The sequence below is a fragment of the Eptesicus fuscus genome, chromosome 15 (genome assembly GCF_027574615.1).
Source record: "Eptesicus fuscus isolate TK198812 chromosome 15, DD_ASM_mEF_20220401, whole genome shotgun sequence".
NCBI lineage: Eukaryota > Metazoa > Chordata > Mammalia > Chiroptera > Vespertilionidae > Eptesicus > Eptesicus fuscus.
The window spans coordinates 35,061,269-35,086,664 of record NC_072487.1 but is presented as its reverse complement, the minus strand read 5'-3'; the positions used below and the strand labels follow the sequence as shown (position 1 = coordinate 35,086,664).

General features: G+C 41.8%; 1 protein-coding gene across 2 annotated transcripts in view; it reads right to left on the bottom strand.

Annotated features, from left to right (window-relative positions):
* Positions 1–25,396, bottom strand: part of PIP5K1B (phosphatidylinositol-4-phosphate 5-kinase type 1 beta) — a 290,127-nt gene that overhangs the window by 108,842 nt on the left and 155,889 nt on the right. For both annotated transcript variants that reach the window (XM_054727759.1, XM_054727760.1), the window contains exons 5-7: positions 16,498–16,615; positions 8,600–8,752; positions 4,441–4,740 (exon numbers count right to left, since the gene is read on the bottom strand). In XM_054727759.1, the coding sequence (XP_054583734.1) occupies positions 4,441–4,740; positions 8,600–8,752; positions 16,498–16,615 (571 nt within the window). The remainder of the gene's footprint in view (positions 1–4,440; positions 4,741–8,599; positions 8,753–16,497; positions 16,616–25,396) is intronic.

Below are 25,396 nucleotides of genomic sequence, written 5' to 3'. Positions count from 1 at the left end.
TCTACAATAACAAGTCCTACAGTGCAGAGAGGTAAAGGAATGAGCTTTGGCAAATGGTCCAGCAGATGAGGCATGCCACGAGAAGACCAAAACTTGTGCAGAAAGTGTCTAGCAGATCAGAATGGCTAGAGAATAGGAAGTGCTCCCAGAGTGGGAAGAGAAGGCTGACAAAGGAAGCTAAAGGAGCATCTGGAGATGGCAGGGTGCATCTTAATGTTCCAAGTTAGGAAGCATGGGCTTTGGCCCAAAGGCAGTGGGGAATCTCAGCCAGAGGACCTTAAGGAGCTGGTGATCTGATCAGAGGATCTTTTTGGCAGCAGCACTGGGGACATGTTGGGAGGCAATGATACTGAAAACTAGTCAAGAGGCTACTGCAAAACTCAGGAGATGAATTATCAGGGTCTTAATAAAGGCTGTACATGTAAAGAGAAGGGGAAGATCCAAGAGTTATTTAGGAGGCAGACTGGATAGGACATGGTGATTTGCTGAGTCTGGAGAAAGAATAAAAGAGACGGAAGGAAGGAAAGAAGGTAGGTAGGTAGGGAGGGAGGGAGGAAGCAAGGAAGGAAGGAAGGAGGGAGGAAGGAAAAAGGAAGAAGGAAGGAAGAGGTAACTTCAAGGTACTGATCTGGGCAGCTGGCTGCATGATGACCATGCTCCCTGGGCCAGGGAAGAGAGGAAGAAAAGCAGGCTTGGGGGAAGATGACAGGCTACATAGGAAGAGCAGTTTTCAAACAGGATGTACCTCTCAGCTACTTCGTTACATGGCGGCCATAGGGAATGACTTGAATAAATCCTACTTCCTGTTTTTTATAGCAAGTGACCTGTGATGTCCTGGCAGTACTCTCTGCTGTCGTGACTCTCACCCTGGGCTAAGTTCACTTACGGGTGTGTAAAGTGAGTTCAGTTTTCTAAAAGAGTTCCGAGTGGCCAGTATACTACGTGGAGGAGTTGGTCATAGATGGACAAGGGCCGAAGGCTGAACTGGGGAAGCCAGGGAAAGGGACCAAGGGTGGGTGGGGGAAGATGGCATTTGTCAAAGGGTTAGGAGGCTCATCGTATCTGTCTGGGAAGAACAGAAAAGCTGGGGTCCAAAGGTCTGGGATGTGTGGATTTGCCACTTCTAAGCTTAAGAGGACCCTGGCACCACCGGAAAGGGGCTTTTGACATTATCTGGCTCCTGACTGCCTTTCTCTCCTACCTCACATGCTCTCCCTCACTGTTAACCACTGCAGCACCAGACGACCCCAATTCATAGAATGCATCGTGCTATTTCATGCCTCACTTACATTGTTTTATCTTCCTAGAAATAAACTTCTTCGGCTTTGCCTACCTGGAGAACGCTTCTCATCCTCCAAAACCAAGTTATGACCTCACCTACTCTGATCCTCATAATACCTTAGAGTATAATAATTGTACTTAATATACTGTATGTCAGTTTATAAAAAATAGAGGCATTCACCTCACGGTGGCACCTGTTAGGTCTGAGACGTGAGTGAAAGGATGTGTCCTAATATGGTCTAGGGCTCCTTTCTCTGCTGGGCTGCTGACACCATAATACAGTTCCTTGATTGATTTGTTTCTAGAGGCTCAGCAGGACCACCTCACTTAGAGGAATATTTACGGCATTGATTCCCCACTATTGGGTGCTGGCATGGGCCCTGGGGAGACCTTCCAGCCTCCCTGATCTCCACAGCACCTCGGCCAGCACTAAAGCTCAGTTCTGCAAAGCGAGAGAGATGTGAGGACAAGAGATACTCTAGGCAATGCCAACCACAGATCCCATACCAGGAGTTGGGCCCTTCAGAGGATGACGTGAAGAGAGAGGGATGACTGCTATCTGGCTCTGGGATGGGTCTCGGTCGGTCTCTCTCTCTCTCTCTCTCTCTCTCTCTCTCTCTCTCTCTCTCTCTCTCTCTCTCTCTCCCTTCCTCCCTCCCTCTTTTTCTCCCCCCTCTCTCTGTATGTATGTATATATCCTCCCCCCTCTCTGTATGTATGTATGTATGTATGTAGGGAAACACTGAGCTCCAAGGATTTTCTGAACTGTTGTGTGGATGGGCATTTTTCTGGGGAGACAGTTCACACCTTTAATCAGTTTTGCAAAGAGGTCCATGACTATTACATACTAAGACCTACCATTCCAGATACGTGCCTTTCTTGAGGCAGTTCTGCTCAGAGAACCAACTGCTGACTTGAGATCACAGAGGCCTTGGTCATAGTCAAGGCAGATCATGGAAGGGACTCGGGTTCCTACCCACCCCCCACCACACACACACACACACCACCCCCCACCACACACACACACACGCTCCTATACACCCCAGAAAAGCCATTCTAAAGATAAACATTGTGTGCCATTTAAGGAAGGTCCATGGTTCTTCTACAAGATCAAGTGCAATGAGTGAGAAGAGTGAGCCTTATGATACCACTACACTGGCCTTTATGTTCCTTAGAGCAACAAATATTCCACACAAAAAACGGCCAATCTCCAGGGTCTCACTCCTGATGAAAAGTCATGTTGATCCTGTTCTATCAGTCTTGGCCTCAGGAACGGTAAATAAACAGACAAATCCTGTGCCATGGCTCTTTTACATTTGACCTTTCCTTTTTCTGGCATAGAAGCCTGTGGTTTTAAGACAGCAGGAAAAGGTTTCCATATTAAACAGGCAAGAAGCTTGCTTGCGCGAGCGCTCACACACAGGCACTAATAGAAAGCAAATCTAAAACTGGAGAGGCTCATACTAAACTCTGGGGAATTGAGAGTCACTTTTCACCCACATCCTGTAAGGGCAGAAAAAGCACAGGAAAAGGTTTCTATTAAAATGTATGTTTTTTTTTCTTTTTTAAGGAAAAACTTAAATCATTCATATTCATCCAGATATCTGAATAGCTCAGCTGGACATTTTTCCCCCTTGGTTCCCACTGTTTTCCCCCCTTACTTCTGAAAGGATAATTTTAAAAAAATCTTTACAGTGAATCTTTTACATATCAATTGTTAACAGCACATGCTTTGTACCCAAATAGCTGTGGGCTCTGCCACTGACTTGCTAAGTTGCTGGGCAGGTTTCTTAACTTCTTTGAGAACCTCACTGTTCATGGGTTAAGTGGGAGTATGAATAGTACTGATTTCCAATGGTTACTGAGAGAATGAAATAAAATGGTGCATTAAAAACATCTTAGACTAGCCCGACGCATTCTGAGCATTCACTAGATGGTAGTTAAAAAACAGAAGCTAGGGAATAAGATCTCTGTCAGTGAAACAAACAATTCCATAGACATACCTTCGTGCGTTATCAGACATGTTGAACGTGCAGACAGAAAAAAGTCAGACATGGTAGGACTGCTTTCTCAGTGAGACTTCCCCACCTTCCATACTACATGGGGAGGTTAGAATGCCTTCCTGAGCTTCAGGTGAGCTCGAGTCTGGCAGAGAGGGGTCCTCCCTCCCTGGCAACACTGCGGGTCATCGGCCCAGGCCCACAGAGGGCCCAGAGAGCCACCGCCTGGAAGGCATCCTTTTCCCTAGCGACCAGGCCCTGCTCTTCCCACCTGCTCTTCCCGAAAGCCCTGGTCAGACCCAAACCAACATGCCTTCTGGCCATCTTCACTATGGTGACTCTCCTAAGTTCATGTGAGCCAGGAGATGATATTCCCAAGAATGTGTTCATGAAATGATCATCCTCCTTCAGAACCCCTCAGAATTGCATTTTCATCCTTTGTCTTCAAAAGGACTTGTGCTTACTTTCCCTAAATTCACCATGTCAAACAAAATCTTCCCTGGGTTTTGGCCTTACACTTCTTTTCTTTAGGTATTGAAGGCTGGGGACTTCAGACTATGAATTCCTCCTTCCTTTTGACAATCACCCTGGCTAAGTTTGGGTAAAATGGTGTTTACTCTGTTAAGCCTCATTCCTGATCGCCTCTTATTCAGATCACATAAAACACATTCAGCAAATGGGCTCACCACATGGCCCGCATCCACACTGGATTTCCAGGAACCCACTTATCAATCCCACCACACACCTTTTCTCTAAGCTTCTCTTGCCTGTTGGAATCTTACTTCTTCCAAGATTTCTACATGGCTTAATCACGGCTTTAAACCTAAATTTCTTCAGCCTCTGGTTTAGCTACCGTCCCCACAGTGGAGGATGAAAAGAAAAACAAATCTTTTTTTTCATTTTATATATATATATATATATATATATATATATATATATTTATATATATATATAAAAAGCTGACTTAGCTTATTAGTAACATCAACAGACGCTCTAGACAATTTCCTCATCATCCACACATTCCTCTGACGCCAGGGAAGCTTGAGTCAGCACCAGGATTGGGACCAATGGGATTCCACATATCCGCTTGGCACATTTCTCACAATTTCTTACATCACCACAGGTAACTTTTCAAAGGAAATCCAAAGCGTTTCCTTACCCGACAGTCTCTCTGAAGAGTTTTCATGAGCGCATTGTATGTTTCTGTATCAAAATACAACCCTTCGTGCATGTCTTGTAGGAAATCTAAGTCCTTAAAGGTGGGGTTGGACTTTTCTCTCTCTTTTCGGGATGCTCTTCGCTTGTAGGTCGAGCCTTTCAAGTCGTATGTAAAGTGCATTCTCATGGAGCGCGGCAAGACATTGTTCATCACCACGATTCTGATGTTAATGCCCCCTGATTGCATGCAATACAGTCCATAAAATTTTGGCAAGAGAGTCCTTGGATTCTGGTTTAAATTCTAAATAAAGAAAAAGAAAAAAAATGATTAAAATATCCTATTTTTACCAAATAAGCTCCACTAAAGATATGTTTCCACCTATTTTAAAAAATAGAACATGGTTATCTTCACTAATGGCCATTGCTAAAAGTTTGCTGTCCCATCTAGTTCCTTCAATTGGCTTATTTCAATAGCAACTTTATCATTCTAAACTCAAGACACTAAAAGTAGCTGAATTAAAAATGGACAAAGTCCCAAGTTAGCTCCAAGTGAAAAATGGGCAAAGAATTGATTAGTGCCGTGTGTGCCTATTCTCTACGGTAGCCAAAGACAAAATTAATTGCTTGGGAATAAGGGATGAACATTTTAAATTTTAATAGCTCCGGAAAAACTGTCTTCCGAAATGGCCGTCTGATTCACAGGCACACTTTGTAAGATTACACATTTTTCATCACTCTTATCAGTGCTGAGTATCAAACTTTAAAATCTTTGTAAACATGATTGGTGAAAAATGAAAACTTTAAAAAATAATTTGAACACCACTGACTAGAGAAATGTAATATTTCTGATTTATTTTTAGGTATCTCAAAGATAATTTTCTGCTAACATCCATCCCCTTGCTCATTTATCTATAGGTTTTTGTCCTTGTTGGAGTCCTTAATATAGTCTAGATATTCATCATTTTCCTATTCTCTAGGGAGTAAATATTTTGTCCCAGTCTTTTTAAAATATAAAAACAAAGAATACATGCCTGTTTTTGTTCTACTTGAAAAGTAGGTTGAGAAAGGAAAGGCATACATATAATGAAAAGTCTCTACTGTGCCTGAACCTTCCCCTAATTCCCAACTTTTGAGGAAACTAATATTCCCACTTTCGTTGTATCATTCCAGAAATATTCTATGTGCTTATCTTAATTTGTGCTATTTTTTTCATTATACAGATGTTTTGTTTTTTTAATGTAGTAACATTTCTGAACTCATTTCTTGGGCTTTTTTGGCTTCTTATTTAATGAAGGGTTTTTTATCCCAAGGTTATAAATGCCTTCTCTTCCAGATCTTTAATAGTTTTGGTCATTACATTATGTTTTTACACCATATGAAATTTGTATGTGTGTGAAAGATCTAAAACAGGAATTTAATTTTTTTCTTCAATGCTTAGCCATTTATTGAAGAGTCTATCCTTTCCCAATTGAGTTTAAGTCCCTCCTATATCATATGGTAAATTATCAAAACACATTTCTGGACACTTTATTTGAATCCACTGATCTACTTGTCTATCACATCTATAATTTTAGTATGGCTTTATAGATTTTTGATATATTTAGGGCAGGCCCACCATTCTTTTCTCCAAAATGTTTTGTCCATTCTTACAACTCTTCCCTTCCACTGTTTAATTTTTTAGGTGCTCTTAAAATAATACTTGTTTTCACTTGCAAATGAATCAGCTTTGTCAAGTTCTAGGAAATAATTATATTGAAATTACACTGGATTATATGTTTATTTGGGGGTAATTGAAATCTTTATAATACTGAGTTCAGAAATGATGCATATGTCTTTATATTCCACATCACTTTTATGTCCTTAAATAAAAATTTTTAACTTTCCATCATATTAGTCTTTTACATTTCTTTTCATAATCTTAAGTATTTTAGAATCCTTATTATAAAATTTTGCAGGAATTATTGGTCATATGTTATAATAACTTTAACTTGCTTTCCCAATCAGAATTATAGTATGTCTTCATTTACTTATCTTTATTTTTCTAATAATGTTCCTTATATTATCCTCATTATGAATGTAATCTTTTCCCCCTTATATTCTCCAAGCCTATGTGATGTACATAATAGAATACATGGATTTTGTAAATTTGTCTTATATCTGGTGTATTCTTACTACCCAGAAACTACCAGTTTATTTTCTTGAAATTTTGCTGATTTTCAGTTTTACAATTTGTAAAGAACAGAGTTTACACTTTTCTTATATTTCTGTACCAAACATTTATTGCTAAGAATTCCAGCAAATATATCAGAAAGGACCACTGATGAAGGGCATCCTTTTCCTTTTCTGTCATATCCAGTGAAAGGGCACTGGTTCTCCTCAGTGAGATATGTGAATCCTTAGAGACTGATAAAGGTATAGTATATGAGTGTTCACTTAGTTATTACATGAAAAGATTTCCCTGCCCATTTATAGGATTTTAATTAAGAAAAGATGTTGAATTTCGAGTGCCTTAGTTTCTCTTCAATGTCTGTTTGGAAAACTTCATGATGTTCCCATGCTTTTCTTGTTAGTGGGATGAATTATATTGTTTGTTACACTAGCTTATATGACTTGGATAAAACCACTTGTTCAGCTAAATTTTAAATTTACTGAATGTTCATTAATTTCAATTTAATACCCATGTAAGAGACAAGTCTATCTAGAACTATAGAAGCTTAGAACTATAGACGTTTAAGATTTGCTCACTTAGAGGTTAGCCAAGAGTGTGATGTTAGTTTGATTCCAATTTTATATTACTTTAAAATGTGTGTATGAGTACAATATAGCCAAAACGACATATACCAACTTATACCAAATATTAGTAATACGTATCTCTGGGAAAGGAATTATGGATGGTTACATTCTTTTTTCCTTTTCTGTATTTTTTATATTCTCTAACAGAAAGAAGAGAATTTGCTCAAAAATAAAAGCTGTTCTTTCAGGATCAAGACCTTTTAAAATCTGTGCACTCTGTCATTTAAGATTTGTATTTAGATGTTTGATCACTCTATTTACATGTGTGGCAGATTTACAGCATTTAATGTAGTCTCTAGCAGACTTCAGAATTAAATAATCTTTTACACATAAATGAGCTGTGTGGCATCTCATCAATTCTGTTTTGAAACAAAGACGGCAGTTATCATCTCTCTTAGCAAGTGAGCAGCAGGCCTGGGGGCTTGAAATCTAAACTGCTTCCTGTAGCCATTCCAACCACAGATCATTAATAACTGTCATGAAGGTATCAATACATGAGGGGGATGAAGATGAAAAGGTTACTTAGGAAAAGTGTTTATTTTTGAAAAATTTAGGCTAAATGTCTAGTAAAATCACCTGGACTAGGTTACTGGTTGTTTGTCTCTAAAACATTACATGAAAGGTGATTTTCACGTCATTATACTTAACCTATGAAATTCTGAATTATAGTGGTTATTCTGGAATACATGCTGGGACATAGTGCAGGGGTTAAAGACACAGCCTTCTGGAACCCTACCACCGGTTTTCAAGTCCCACCTCTACAGCTCACTCCCTGAATAACCCCTGGCAACTTATTCCATTTATCTTTGTCTCAGTTACTCATCTACAGAATGGCAATGACTGAAGTGTCCAAGATTGCTGTGAGGATTAAATGTGTTAGTACAAGAAAAGCACTTGTAGCTGTTCTTAACACAGCTTAGCACTCAATGAATATTAACCACTCATGTTATTAGTATGTACTGGGAGCAAGGAGCTTTGTAATGAATGCATTGCTTCCTTTATCTTACATCCTGTATATTTTCTTTATCACACCTACCACATGAAATAGGTATTTCCCAGCTTTTAAAGATTGAAAGGATTAAGGCTCAGAGGTTACCTTGCTTCCTCATGGTCATACAGTCAGTTAATGGCTGAGCTGGGATTTGAACCCAGGGCAGGGCGAGTCGACAGCTATGCTCTACTACTCAGTTCTATTTTGCTTTTCAAAATCTAGTCAACAAATGTCATAGTATAGTCTAAACACAAAATAAAGTTCACCAGAGAGAAAGAAACATGCCAAAGAGTCACTGAAAACACACACAGAAATACACTTTTGAAGAGAGCAATTAAATCTCAAGCAGAAGCTTTAATTATGTGCAGCTACTTACCATGTAATAGCCTGGAAGCAGCTTCTGAAGGAACTCTGCCTCTTTATGCTGAACTGTTTTGATAATAAATTCATCATCACTGGTCACAAAAAACAAGGATCCACTGGCTCCGGGGTTGGACAGCTCTATCAGCGGTTCATTGCAGAGGGAATACTGCAAGAGGAAGGAGGAAAACCACGCATTACATATCTGGCCATTTGGAAACAGGCAGCACTCTCCATGAGCTTTAAAAAGAGGCTCCAGGTACACTCAGAAGGCCCTGTGTGAGATTTCAGAAACTTTAATTGATCCATTTATCTTAATAATATTTTGATGGGACACAGACATGCCCTTCCTTAACCCTGGTGTTATATGATAGAATCATAAATCATCACACGTATTCAATGACATAGCTCAAACAGTAGTGTTGACTAAGGTGCTTTGTTTCTAACAAGTACCCATAAAATAACAACTAAAGGTCGGATCCACACTGTGCATTTGTCAGTTGAACACTGACACCTGTTCTCTTCTCATGATTTATTCTCCCAAAGGATGTTCTCCACTCATGGCTTCACCAAGGAAATGTCTCTAACATCTGTACCTCCAGCCCAGATCTCTCTCTAGGACTCCAGACCTGTACCCCTAACTTTTTAATGGATATTTTTTTACTTAGTTATATCACAAACACTCCACATGCAACGAGTTCAAAATCCAATTCATCTCAGGATATGGTTAGCTCATGTGGCGCCTTTGTGGGAATTAGAAAGAGGTGCCTCTTTCTCCTGGCAGATGTGGCACTGGGCCAGTTACAAGGTTGGTGAGTAGGAGGGCTGGATTCCAAGCTCCAGACCCTCCCCGTGGCCAGGTATTCTTGAAGGCGCACACCCTGCACATCCATGCATGGTCACTCTACACCTGCCTCCTGCCGCATCCTCCATCTCCTTTCTCCCTGCCTATCATATAGAATGGAAGCATCTTTGTTCCCCAACACTTGGGGGATTATCCTTAATGCCTCACATTTCTTCACCTTCCACATCCAGACTATTGATTATACCGACCCCCTCATGGCATCTCTTTTGCCAATACCTTCAGTTCAATGGTTTCATCACTTCATGCCTTGATTACTATGGAAAGTTCCACCTCGTCTCAACTGTCCACGCTCCAGCCCTCCAGTGCATTCTCCATCAGGAAACCAAGGGTCTTTCTAAAATACAAACCTGAGCATATCCTTCCACGCCTTCACCACTTTCAGTGGTTTCCACGGTCTACATAGAAGATAATACCCAAGTTTTTAGGACAGATGTTTTAAGGCCATGAAAGGCCCAGCTCTGCCCTGCAATCCTTTCTCTCTTCACTTCCCTCTTTAAATTCCAGCTCTAGTCATAGAGAGCTGCTTCCCATTTTATCAAATGTGCTGCACCCTCTTAACTACTAGCCTTTTGCGTTTCCCTCTACCAGAAACAACCTCCAGACCACCTTCACCTGGTTGACTACCACTCCATCAGGAACTCATTCAACATTTAAAATGTCTATTGAACCCGTGTAATTTCCCAGGCACTCATGAAGCTTATATCCTAGGAGGAGGAAACAGTGAACTAACAAGTGAATAAATTATACATCAGAGTGTGGTAAGTGCTATTGAGAAAAATGAAGCATGAAAGGGGGGCGCAGAGAGTCCCAGCAATGAGTGAGGACTGGGTTGCAATACATTTTAAGTGGGGTGGTCATGAAAAGCCTCCTTGGGAAGGTGGCATTTGAGCAGAGGCCTGTGGAGACCTGGGGCATTTCAGGCCGAGGGAAGGACAACTGCAAAAGTGTGGAGCCCTGGAGAGTCCAAGGCACAGCAAGGAGGCCAGTGGCTGGAGCAGGGTCAGCAAGGAGGAGAGCTGAAAAGGATGAAGCCAGAAGGGTCGGGCTGGCCAGAGCACACAGGTGCCACAGGCCACGGCAAGGACCATGGCCTCTTCCCTAGGGGAGCTGAGAGCCGCTGGTGGGTCTGCTGTGTGAGGACCCCCTGCAGGCGGGCGAAAAGGAGATGCAGGGAGCACAGAGAGGAGGCTGTTACAGTGACTTGGCTTTCAGTGTCGCTAGCACTCATTCCAGAAAACTCCCTGGTTCCACGAGTCTTGATCAACTGCTTCCTGGCATTGGATGTCCTCATCACACAAGTTACTACGAAACACCTTACTGGCCTATTTACAGGTTCCGAGCTCCCATTAGAGCACTGTGAATGCAGAAACTATGAACATATAGCGGACACTCAGTAACTTTTTGTCAAACAAATGACTCGACTCCACCAGCAACAAGGGCTGTAAATCTCACCAGAAGCGCCAAAAACTAGCAGAGAGGTCAATTTTCGGTTATTGAGCTCAGCATTTAACTAATAATCCTCATTACTGACCAGAGAAACACTGGGCGCAGAGCAAAGGTAAGGAGGCGAATATGCGTGTGATCTGACTAGCCCTGGGGAGTGGCAAAAGCAGGGATTTAAAGAACCATATCCTCTGATGGAGGCCTCTGACCACACGGCTGAACACCCCTCCAAGACTTCCATCTGGGCTTGTGAAGGTAAGTCCAAATCACAGGAAAGTCAGAGAGGAGGGGCGGCAGAGAAGGGAGGAGAAACTGGGAGAAAAATGACTAAAAAACAGTTCTCTAGATGTCCCCTTTTAGATTCTCTTGCTTTGGCAGCACCGCGGATAAGGGGAACAAAATTCTCCAAGGAAAGAAAGAAGCAAGTGCTTACTGCCTTCCTAAAAGGCACTGGCAACTTCCACCTCCTATCTCTTTCTCCTTCCTCGCTTCTTGACGCTCTTGTGCTGAGCAGCACTATATAGCCTTGGCCCTTATGGACAGTTGAGGACAAGGCAGGAAAACAGCAATAGCCATCAGTCTGTGCACAGGGTGCCATAAAAGCCGAGAGGAAGCAGAGGGCACCCTCCTGCTGTGAGCGGTGTCCGTGTGGCAGGGTGATCAGTGGCAGGGCCTGGGACTCAGGACCAACAGATGTTTGTAAAACATGGCTCTGCCAGTGGCTGCTTATGGAACCTTGAGTAGGTAATGAAGCATCTTGGAGTCTAAGGCATCTCATCTCTAAAACAAAGATAATAATGCCTACGAGAAAGCAGCTGAAAGCTTTTAGAGTGGGTGCTTTCAAAATGCCTGGCAACGGCTGACCATTTAGCTATGGCTGGTGCTAATTTTGATTACATGACCATATGCAGTGGAGAGAGGCACTCAACCTGCAATACACAGGCAGGTGAGGGAGGGCTCGCGGTGCCTTAGGATGTACTGGGGCCTCAGCCCTACTCCTACGACAGCAGGCCTGCCCACAGATACACTGAGAAGCAAGAAAAAAGCTGGGCCTTTTCTACAGTCATGAATTTGAGACCCTAGAAAATAAAGGTCTCATAAAGAATGAAGGCAGAACCCAGACTCTCTTTAGAAATTCTGATTCCTTGTTCCATGGGGTTTGAAGTCTTGGCTCAGAACCTTCTCATGGATAGGAACAAATGCTGTGAAAGTACAAAAACACAGAGTGTGGAAATTAGAGGCTGCAAATAGAGAAATTAGGGGGTGATTCAGGAAGAGCTGTCTAGAGAAAACTGGAGTCAGACCTGAACATCTGCTCCCAATTAGTCTCAAATTCTGCTATAAGCAATGACATAATATGGAGATTATTTCATGGGTTACTTAATTGTCCAATAATACCCTTTTATTATGTAGCTTATAAATTAATATGAAGGGGGAAAGCAAAGTGTTCTGCCGCATTTTAATAACTTTTCAGGGGTCTCGACAAGCACAGCGTTCGTGTGCAACAAACTGGCGTCATGATACTGAACAGGAATATTACCATTGTCCTCAATGATTATATGGTTTCTCCACCCACAATTCTGTTACGTTCTCTTCTAAGCAACCTTCCCTGAAAGGTTGCCTTTTAAGAGCAAGTAAGGAGGAGAGACGGGAACATTTTAATTAGCCGCACGATCAACAAGCCCCCTGTGCGCTCCTGGGTTTTATGTGCCTTCCAGGCACTTCCATTTGTGCCCGCTGTTCCAATGTATTCCCTCTCTGGCTTCTGTTTCCTGCAGGGCCTCCCTCCTATACCCCTGGAAAGAACGCCGAGTACAGCCCCGCTGGGCCCTGCCAAGGTAAATTAACAATGTAAACGTGCGTGGTGTGATCCGTTCCCTGGCCATTTCTTCCCCTGACTGTGTTAAATATGCACCCTGCTCTCTTTCTCATTGGTATCGGTGAACCTGAAAAGACATCGTATAAATCACCCTGGGGTTTTGATGGAGAAGGAAATGAGCCGAAGGCTGTTGCCCAAGCAGAGACGGGGGCGGGCGGGGGGGGAGGCTCTGGGGCCCCTTTGCCTTCCCTTGGGAGGTGTTTATTTAGGAACAAATAAGGAAGAAAAAGCGTTTGCATGGCTGAGTGGGGCACGCAGAAGCACCTTCACCGTGCTGTCTCACAGTCCAAATTAGGCGTGTTTCAACATGACACTTGCAATGGAACAGCATTTTAATGGAACCGAGAACATAAAACAGAATAATTCAGGCTGAAATCTAGATGCAACAGCACAAAACTAAGGAGAAATACGTATCAAGGGGTTCCAATATCAAACCAACCTATCTAGAGTTACCAATCACTACCTAATGTTAGCTCCTCCTTCCCCCACCTTTAGGTCAGTCTAGCTTCACAAATTTGGGTTTAAATGGCCCATTTGACAGATGACAGGATGCCCTTGGTAGAGATTTGCACTATATCCTACTTTGCTCCACACAGTTTTCCGTGGTACATCTTATTTCATTTTTCTGTGTTTATTTGGGCTTAACGTTTCCATAATGCATTTTGTTAGGGCTGTATGAGCTCTTTGGCTGTATTCTTCAGCCTGGATAATCACTGTTCACAGTTTAATGAGCTAGGGAATACCTATCTTGAGACCACAATTAATGAGAGGCCTGTGACTTAGTGGGTTGGGAAGCATGAGGCCAGATGGTAAAAGGAAAAGAACACTGTTGGGGGAGGGGGAAGAGGGATGGGGAGACGGCTGTTTGTTCTGGTATGGACACTGTCCCCACCAACGTGGGTAACCTTGGCATTTCCCTTCACTGACCCCAGCTTCAGATTCCTCATCTAAAATGAAGGGTTGGGCTAGAAAGTCTCTGAGGCTTATACCTGACTTTCTGAAGCATGCCGTGTCATACAAAAGACCATTTCCTCAACTGCCACATTCCAGGTCCCTGGGTGGGGGCCCCAGATTGAGTGGTTTGAAGGTGAGTGTCTAGAAGCTCCAGACCGATAGGGGGAGCTGCCTCAGTCCTGGGCTGTGGATGTCCCCAGCGCAGGGCAGGTGGGTGGCTGTGGCCAATGGGGGCCAGGCCATGTGTAACTAGAGAGCCACTGCCCCTGCTGTGTTTTTTGCAGGTCCCTGAGATGGACCCAGTTATTGAACTGTGTGTACAGTTATAAGGCTGGTGGAAAATGAAATCAAACAAAAGGATACTTCCTGCCCGGTCTTATCTTTGTCTCCCCTAACTTTTCATTATGGACAAATTTCAAACATTCAGATCGAAACACACGCGTGCGACTGGTGCCAGCAAGAGCTTTATATGTATCGTGCATGCGTGAGTCAACTTAGCCTTTTATATATATATAGAATAAACTTGCTTAATTAGATCTGCTTTCTGATGTAGCTAAACTTTTTCCAGCCCAGTGAAGCACCCCAACTTCTCTTTCAGGTCATTGTCAGCAACACAGCAGTAAATATCAACACAAAGCAGACTATTATTGTAGACATGCAGGGAGAACAAAGGGTAAAATATTTAACTGCAGCACTGTTTGACTATATTCTGCGCAGTAAGAAAACCTGAAGTCATTTTCAAGGTCCACCATTTCTTAATTCTTTTCAGTCGGGTCAAGTTTCTAAACTTTCTAAATCTCCATTTTTTGGCTAATGAAAAGAAAATAGGGTTCTACTGAGTCTCCGTCTCCTATCTACCTATTCCAAGACTTCTGTGAGGATCAAATGAGATGAGGCATGGGAAAATGCTTCACAGACATTTGGTTAAAGTGTAAAATGTTTGCACCTGGCTATAAAGCAAGTCATGTTCCTCGGCTGCAGAAACTGCAAGGAGGCTAGTCGTGTCTAGGGAGAGGAAGATGGGCATTGCTATGTGACATCATTACCCAGTGCCCACAGCGACTGTTTCCGGGCTGGGCTAGGCTGTGGGCTGCATTTTGCACCCTGGGGTCTCAGCAACATTGGTTGCAATTTGGTGGGCTATTGCTCCAGGTTGGTGGTGGGGCCTGTGTCCCAGTTGGGGGAAGCCGAATGTTGCTTTGTTGGCACCAGGTCCGCGGTGCCGTTTCTTTGTAAGTGGCCAGTACGTGTCATGGCAGCTTCTGCATTGAGCATCTGCCTCCTGGTGGTCAGTGCATGTCATAGTGACCAGTCAGATGGTCAGAGGGACACTTAGCATATTAGCCTTTTATGTATATAGATGGCTAATTTTGTTTTCTCTACACCCCCAACCACTCCCCTGCCTGCTTCCCTCAGATTCTTTTGAAGTAAATCCGACATCAAATCATATCATCCATAAGGTACTTCTTAAAAGATAAGGATGCCTCCTTTAAAACAGAACAATACCATCATCCCACCAAAACAATAGTTCAACAATGTCAAATATGTAGTCAGTCTCTACATTTCACTCATTTCCTATAATTAAAAGAAAACCTATTTATTTGAATTATCTGGCCATATCCTATATAATAAAACCCTAATATGCAAATCAACAAAGGGGTGTGATGAGGCAGAGAGCACATGGACACACATTTCAGGAAAGCAGGATGCCCAGGGACTTTCTATTTAGTTCTCCCTGCTCTATAAAGACTTATTAATGTGCCTTGAGGAACCAGTATTATTTCATCGGGCAGCAGTCATATGATTTTCTTAAGGCCAAACGAAAGAAGCGGGTTATTCATGGGTTTTCATTGGCACAAAGGAGAATCTGCTTGGAATTTAATAATTTCCATTGTACCCAAATTAAAAGATAAATTTCAAACACTCTGTTACAAGTGACAAATGTAGTTCTACTTCCGTTGCAAAGCATTATTCCAGGATCTAGCTCAAGTCCTATTAATATCATTCAGAATGAGATGAACCATAAATATTTGATGGCATCCTTCCTTCAGCTTCTTGAAAACTGATTTTGAAGAGCCCCAGGTGTTAACAATGATCAAATGACACAATACACCATTTTCTTCTTGAAACAGAAAGAAGTCCCTGACTCCTTGAACAGGAAAAAAGTAAATCTCTGAGGCCACATCAGACTACCTCACAGAAAGGCTGTTGTATTGGTGCTGCCGTGCGCCAGAAGGAAGACAGGGAGAAAAGACAAATCTAAGAATAAAACACGCCCTTGTACCAAATGAAAACACATTTAAAAAGAACCTGTATAAAGAGATTTTGAGAACAAAGATATCCAGTTCCTTTAAAATGATATTCCATTGTAGGTCAAGGTGAAAATGGTTGTGGGCCAAGGCAGGATTGAGATGAATGGTGTAAATAAGGCAATTAAAACAGAAAGGCTTTCCAAGAGAATCCAATCAGCAAAATTCACAGGAGTATTTAGAACTAATTATAATATATCTGTTAGAATAATTATCTGAAGTAGAAACCAATACCAGAGTTATTTAAGTATCAATCACGATGGCAGATTTTTGTAGCCATCAGTTAAAAACTGCAATCAAATCACTTGCTCTGAAGCTAAATGTATAATCATGAGAGTTGGAGCTTTTTACTACGCCCCAGAGCTTTATAAAATAAGAGACACAAGTCACTTATCACTGTTGCTATGAGACAAATGTTTACATTACACATTTCTGGAAAAGAAAGGAAAATTATAGATTCTTACCAAGTAATCATCAGGCTTGATGCCAAAAAGCTCTCTGAAATATCGGAATGCTAGTGGAGCATATGTCTTAAATCTGAAGTCTGGGTAGTGATGTGCTGGGGTCAGATTGCTCCCTTCACTGCAGTTAAAATAGTAAAAAGAATAAGAGAAAGAACATTAGCGAAGACAATTTTGATTTCAAATTCTAGCTCTACTGGTCCTGAGCCAATTTCCCCTCTACATAAAAGCACCCCCTGATAGTGGGTCTCTTGAAGTTCATGTTTCAAAGGCGAGTGGCCATCGGGTAAAAACAGATGCTAACTCAGTGAGGGCCACTCCAAGCAGGCAGCCTCTGCCAACCACACCATGTCTTCAGCCTGAGAATTTGTCACCATCCCCCTGTGCTTCCTTCCTGGGGAAATCAACCCATCTTTCTCATGAAGCCATGGTTGACTTCCTTTAGGCGTAAGATCCAGGGTTTAGTGTGTGGAACAAATTTTAGAAATGCATTTTTTTTTTTTGCCATGAATTTTGAACACTGGATAAATTCTTTGAACTACAAATAAGTAAAATAATTTTTAAAATAGATGAGAACCATGGAACTGGAAATAGATGGGGCCTGGATCTGTGAAGTCTTCCTTAAATCCATAATTACAGGAAAAGAGACCTTAAATTTTTTAGTGATTTAAAAACCTGATTTCCATCCCCACTTAAATCATTTTCTTTTTTCCCCCCTTCTTCTGGGTTCATCTTTGAATTTTTTTTGCAATATTTATGATATATGAAATGTGTAAAGTATAAACCAGTGAATATCCATGACCCCAAAATGCTGCTTAAGAAGTAAAATTTATCCATATAGTTGAATCCCTTCTGTACTTTTTACTGATCTTATACCCTTCCTTCCCCTTAGAGCAGTGGTTCTCAACCTTTCTAATGCCACGACTCTTTAATACAGTTCCTCATGTTGTGGTGACCCCCAACCATAAAATTATTTTCGTTGCTACTTCATAACTGTAATTTTGCTACTGTTATGAATCGTAATGTAAATATCTGTGTTTTCCGACGGTCTTAGGCTCTACAGCAGCGGTTCTCAACCTGTGGGTCACAACGCACAGGTTAAGAACCGCTAGCAGGGTCACCTAAGACCATCGGAAAACACAGATATTTACATTACGATTCATAACAGTGGCAAAATTAGTTATGAAGTAGCAACGAAAATAATTTTATTGTTGGGGGTCACCATAACATGAGGAACTGTATTAAAGGGTTGCGGCATTAGAAAGGTTGAAAACCACTGCTAGAGGCATCCCCTAGGCTGAATTTTGATGTTTATGATTAGTTTTATTTTTTTTACTACATATAATAATGAATTTCACATGATATCAGATAAGTCACCTAATCTGCCTGTACTTTAATTTTTCATTGTGAAAAATTAGAACAATGCAGTAGAGTAATATGATTTTATATAGAGATTCAATATCTCTTTTTGCCACATTCTCAGTGGAATATCAAAACTCTATGCAAGTTTATTTGGGTCTGACTTTCATGATAACACACCGATAAATAAGACTGTATTTCTTTGACTATTATTAAGGCTAGTTTGCACTCTCTTAACTCACACTTAACTCACACTGGATACTCAGTGTGGTAGTTAAGGTGCTCTTAACATCTTGTAGTCCAGGGAGAACTGGGTTCGAGGTCCAGGTCTACCATTTACAAGCTGTTTCCTGAGGCCAGGTACTGAACTTATAAACATGAAACAGCAAAGGGAATGGAAATGTGAATGGCCATGTGAATGGCATGTGGGAAGCCCTCAATATGTTTGAATGACTGAGGCTTCATGGGAAACAGTCCAGAGTTGAACACTTCACATGAGTTGACCATATGTTAAAAAAAGGAAAGAAAATGACAAAAGGGGAAAATACTTGTAATACATATCACAAAGGGCTAAACTCCCAATATAAATAGTAAAAATCCTTGAAGGATGCCCTGGCCCGGTGGCTAAGTTGGTTGGAGTGTCATCCCGTATACCAGAGGGCTGCAGGTTCGATTCCCAGTCAGGGCACATACCTAGGTTGTGGGTTTGATCCCTGGTTGGGGTGTGTTTGGGAGACAACCAACCTATGTTTCTCTCTCACATCAATGTTCCTCTCTCTCTCTCTCTCTCAAAATCAATAAAAACATATCCTCAGGTGAGGGTTAAAAGAAATCCCTGAAGGATAAACATGCCCCTAGGAACAGTGATAACATTGAGTAAAAAGGGCACAGAGACCAAAGTGATACTTTTCAGTCTTCCTTTTAAAAGCATCATGAGGATAAACCCTTCTCTGTATTACTATTCACAACATTAGAACATTTTAAAAGTGAGGGTAAAAAGCCATAACCTTACACACACACACACACACACACACACACACACACACACACACACACACAGCACTGCACGCTCAGTGCCACAACAGAAGGGGGTGCTTCTGCACATCAAGCTGCTCCAGTGACTAACAAATACCAGCCTGACATGATTGAAGCTTTCCTGAAAGAAATGGAAATTAATGGGGCTGTTGGCTCCAGATGGAGTTTGTCAGGAGCTACAATGCACGAGAGCAGAAGCAACCAGCAGGCCCGGCGAGGATCGGCCAGCAGACACCAACCTGGGTCTTCTGAGGTCATGCACTGGCAGAACCACTGGCTGGGGCGTGGGGGCTGGCCACAGATGTCCAACACAGAGGCTCTCAGCACATGGAGAGACTGCTTAGCTAGGGCAGTTAAACAACTGCAACCAACAGGAATCTGCTGCCAGAGGAAGGGCCCAGGGCTCTCCTGCCTGCGCTCGGTGGTCTTCAGCAGAAGACTGTGCCCAGCACCTAGACCTACTCAGCAAAAGTCAAGTCTCCGGAAGAGCAGACTTCTTCCCAAGTTAAGATTTATATCAATGAACTTATGCAGTGTTTTTTTGTTTTGTTTTGTTTTGTTTTTTTTTTGGGCGGGGGGGGGGGGTGGGAATCTACTTTTCTCTCCTGACATAAATTAGGGGCTATGGAAATTTCAGCTGGGAGGTTTTCAGTGGTGGTTCTAGATGTCTGACTCCCATGAGCTGGTAAAATTCCAACAATAAAAATTTGGAGACCACATGAAATTTCCAACTTTATGTTACCAAGTAGGAACCTACACAATTGAGTAAACACACAGTACTATCCCTATCAAGTTATAAAGGAAAGGGTCTGTTAATGCCATAAGAGGAAGAAACTTTGACTAAAGAACAGTACTTTCTCTATCCTGTCCTTTTCTCTCTTATTTCACCAAGAAGCAGTCCAACTTTGAACATGGACTGACTCTGGCATTTTGATATTCACCTTTTCTGAATAGAGTTCAATTTTTATTTAAAAAATGCTTTTAATAATTTTAGAGAGAGGAAGAGAGAGGGATAGAGAGATAGAAATATCGATGAGAGAGAAATTTTCCCTACAGGGGAACGAACCTGCAACCTGGGCATGTGCCCTGACCAGGAATCGATCTTGTGACCTCTTGGTTCATAGGTCAATGCTCAGCCAATGACCTACACAGGCTGGGTCAGAGTTCAAATTTTAAGGCCAAAGCCAGTGCTCACTATAAGTCCAAAAATACACATTTCTTAATGGCAACGGATGCTTAGAATTACAGTGTTGAGGCTTGAGGAGACATTAGCCACCATCTGAAATTTCCCATTTAGCAGATAAAGAAATCAAAGGCCAGGAAGGGAAAGTAAGGGCCTAACGTGGTCAGAAACAAACAAGACTGGGAAATTAGATCCACACCAGAGCAGCCCCTGCCAATTCAGGCCAAGGTGGAGATCCTCTCATTTCCACATATGACTCTATTTAACCAGTGAAATAGAAATTGGTCCTCTCTTTTGACAAATGAGATAGTACTCTTGGATGGAAAAACAAAGCAAAACAAGAGACATACCCCTTGCTGGTGCCAACCCCCACTTGGCTGAGCTGCCTTGTGCGACAGGAGACTGAATCACCGTTTGAGGCCAATCAGCTGGCAGTAGTTTTTAAAAGTCAGTAGCTGAGCCCTAGCTGGTTTGGCTCTGTGGATAGAGTGTCAGCCCACAGACTGAAGGGTCCTGGGTTCAATTCCAGTGAAGGGCACATATCTTGGTTGCAGGCTTGATCCCTGGCTGTGGTCTGGAGGCAACCAATCAATGTGTCTCGCTCACATCTATGTCAATCTCTCTCTCTCTCTCCCTTCCACTCTCTCTAAAAGTCAATGGAAAAATATCCTCAGGTGAGGATTAACAACAACAACAACAACAACGAAGTTGGCAGCTGAAAATAGCTTAAATTCTGAAAGAAAATAATGTATTCCGGGTGTCACGTACTGTATTACATGGTGTGTCATTGATTATTTACATGTTAAAACCTCCCAAGTGGTTATTACCATACCAGGAAATTGTGCTTTCAAGAAATTGTGCTTTCAGGGCAATTCCAAATAAGTTAAAATGTTATATAATGTTTGGTACATGCAATAAATCTTTTATTTTGAAATAAAGGAAGAGGTATATAACTTTTATTGCTAGGAAATCAGTTTCTTCCCATCCCCACAACAGATGCTGAGCAAATACTTAAAAAGAGTTTTGACTTGAAGGAACATCATATTATTGGCTTGCCCAGCAACAGCCAAGTATCTCACTTGATCCCGAGAAGAGAATTGTGACAGTTTTGTATTCTATGCACAAATACATAAAACTTGGTACAGAATGTCTGTATAGATCGGAGCAGGGAAGCGGCGATCTTTGAGAGTCTCTGTTGCAGCTACTCAAGCCTGCTGTTGTGGAAAAGCAGCCACAGGCAATATGTACGTGACTGGATGTGGCTGTGTTCCAATTAAACTTTATTAACAAAAAGAGGCAAAGAGCCAAATTGTGCTGTGGGCTGTAGTGTGTTGGCTCCATGGGATACATACAATTCTTGGATGAGTTTATGTCAGAAGTACCTGACAGGCAGGTAGTTGGCTAGTGTGTCAAAATCTAACATCTAGCACTGATGTCTGGAAATACTTACATAAACCTTTGATGTATACGTTTGCGTGGCATTTAGAATAATGTTTTACCCTCACAGTAGCTCTGCGGAATTCTCCCCCCGAGTGAGGGTACTCCCTAGCTATTCAAATAAATCCTGAACAGCATGCCCACCACCACTACGGGCAGTCCATTTTCTGTAAGCAACCTCACATCAAGCTCAGTTCTGTTTACAAGGCAGGAGAAATTTGAGAAATTCTTCAGTTAGGTAATATTTTTGAAAACTGAGTGATATGTAGCTTTTACCGCCAGCATTCCAACCGTATTTCCCACCCCGGAGAAGGCAGTGATGGCGCCTCCTGCAGGGGAGCGGAGGAATGGATCAGAGTTGCTGGTCAAGGGGCCAGAGAAGCAGATTTAGGGTCACAATTCTAAGGTAAAAGATGGATTTGTTTTCTGATTCAAAAAAAGCAGAAATTTTGTTCCTGTGCTTTATTGCCATAGTGTAGGGAAAAACAAACCTTTAGAGCCTGCCACCCCTAAGTTCAAATCCTGGCTTTACCATGTATTGGTTGTATAGCTCTGGATTAAGCCACTTCATATCTCAAGGCCTTGGCTAATTCATATGTAAATTTTTTTGGTAAAGATGAATGGTAATGAACAACATTAAATATTATATGTTATATATATATCGATAAAGCTATGCTTGGTTCATAGTTGGTACTTATAAACCTTACCTCCCTTTGCCACCTCTGTTGCAACTACCATATCTAAACATGGTACAAACGTTATGAACCATCCTTTCCTCCTAATCTTACTTGCACATGAAAATTTATGTGCAATCTTGAATTTATGATCACAGCACAGAATGTGGGGTCAAAATATTAAGATCTGGTCATGGTTCTCTACTCATCTACTTGGTAATATTGGAAGAGCATAGAACCAAACCGTTGACAGGGCTTTTATATTCCCCTTCAAACCTTAATCAGGTTCAGAGCTTTTTCCATCCATAAAATGAAGTAACCTGTAGACCAAATAATACTATCTAAAAATAACCTTGACTCATTTTTGAATAAATAAATAAAAAATAACAATACACTTGGTTGCTAAGGGAAACGGATTTTGCAGCTTCACAGCAGCAGTGATGAAAACATCTCAAGGCACCCCAATGAATGAGTTCCCTCCATGATCTGGACGGACTCACCAGAGGCTTCAGAATGCTTCAGTCGCTTCCAGCAAGAGTCAGTCCACCCCACCTTCCCTCATGCTCCTCCCCAGCAAGTGTAGGGTATGGATGGGTAGGGAGGAAGCATTATTGGGCAGCTTTATGGAGATATAATTGACATACAATAAAGTTCATGCATTTTGTCATGTGTATACCCCAGTGAAACCATTGCCACAGTAATGACACTGAACTTATTCATCTTTTTTTTTTTTGGCGGCATTTTGATTGCTATAGTAAAATGGCGATGCAGTAAGTCCTCCCTTAACATCATTGATAGTTTCTTGGAATTGCTGAGATCGATGTATAACAGAATCAATTTTACTATAGGCTAACTGATATAAACAAGAGCTACGTTCTTGTGGTCAAATAATCTATGGCAAAGGAGGCAAGAATATATAAATGGTATTGGGAAACTGGACATATATATGCAAAAAAATGAGACTAGACCACTTTCTTACACCAGATACAAGGATAAACTCAAAATGAATTAAAGACTTAAATGTAAGACCTGACACAATAAAACTAGAAGAAAACATAGGAGTAAACGCTTTGACATCACTATTAGCAATGTTTTTTGAAAATGTCTCCTTGGGCAAGGAAAACAAAAGGAAAAAAGGGGACTATATTAAACTAAATTAAACTAAAAATGTCCTGCCCAGTGAAGGAAACTATGAACAAAACAAAAAGACAACCTACTGAATGGGAGAAAATATCTTCCAATGATATACCCAATAAGGAGTTAATACCCAAAATACATAAGGAAATCATACAACTTAATACCAAAGAAACAAAAGTTCTGATTAAAAAAAAGAGCAGTGTACCTGAATAGACTTCCAAAGAAGACATAAAGATGGCTAATAGATATATGGAATCATACTCAAAATCACTAATCATCAGGGAAATGCAAATTAAAATCACAATGAGATATCACCTCACACCTGTCAGAATTGCTACCATCAATAAATCAACAAAAAAATGTGTTGATGAGGATGTAAAGAAAGGGGAATCCTTGTATACTGTTGGTAGGATTGTAAATTGGTGCAGCCACTATGGAAAACAGTATGGAGATTCCTAAAAAAGAAGAACAACCATAAGACCCAGCAATTCCATTGCTGAGTATTTTATCTGAAGAAATCCAAAACACTAATTCAAAAAGATATATGCACCCCTATAATCACTGCAGCCCTATTTACAATAGCCAAGTGTGGAAGCAACTTAGTGTTCATCAATAGATGAATGGATCAAGATGTGATACACACACACACACACACACACACACACACACACATGCACATGCACACAATGGAATATTAATCAGCCATAAAAAATAAAATCTTGCTATTTGTGACAACATGCATGGACCTAGAGGGTATTATGCTAAGTGAAATAAATCAGACAGAGAAAGACAAATACCATATGATTTCACTTATAGGCTGAATCTAAAAAATAAAATAAACAAACAGAAAAAAACTCATATATATATATACACTAATGTATATGTGCGCACACACACACACACACACACACACATATACATACATATATATATACACACACACATACTAGAATATATATGTGTATATCCTATCTAATAATAGAGTAACATGTAAATTACCATCACTCCGCTACGCCCACGATTGGGTGGCTGGAGGCTGGGGGGCGGGACTCAGGGTGGCCTATCCGGCCATTGAGAGGCACGGATCCGCTGCCACTGAGGGGGGCTACCCTGCTGTTGAGAGGCGCAGGGGGCGGGACTCCCACCCCCTGCGCCTCTCAACAGCCAAATCCGCGGCCGCTGAGGGGGCCTGCCGCGGACACCCAGCTGCGCCTCTCAACAGCAGGGTAGCCAGGTGTCCACGGCAGCCCCCCTCAGCGGCCGTTGAGAGGCGCAGGGGGTGGGAGTCCCGCCCCCTGCGCCTCTCAACAGCAGGGTAGCCCCCCTCAGCAGCCGCGGACCATCAAAAGTGGGGGAGCTGGGTGCCTGTCTGCTCCGGCACCAGCGGACAGGCACCCAGCTCCACCACGAAAAGCGAAAGCGTGTAGGGGACCCTACACGTGCATGATTCAATCATGCACTGGGCCTCTAGTATATCTATAATAATAAAAGTGTAACATGCTAATTAGACCGGTGTCCTTCCAGCCTTCCAGACAACCTTATGGATGAAGCCGGGGCTGCGATAGAAGCCTGGGTCCTGGGTGCGGAGGGAAGCTGGTGCCAACAGCCGGGGAAGGAAGGCCTACTCTTACACGAATTTCGTGCATTGGGCCTCTAGTGTGTTTATGTGTGTGTGTGTGTGTGTGTGTGTACACACACACACACACACACACACACACACACACACATATATATACATAGAGAGAGAGAGAGAGAGAGAGAGAGAGAAAGAAACAATTTGATGGTTTCCAGATGGGAAGGGTTGGCGAGATGGGTAAAAAAGGTGAAGGGATTAAAAAATACAAATTTCCAGTTATAAAAATTGTCATGGGGATATAAAGTACAGCACAGGGAATATAGACAATAATATTCTAATAACTACTAGTACGTATGGTGTCAGATGAGTACTAGATCTATTGGGGTGATCACTTTGTAAGTAATATAAATGTCCAATCACTATATTGCACCCCTGAAACTAATATAATATTGTCTGTCAACTGTAATTGAAAATTATAAAAGAGAAAAGTGCCTATGAAGA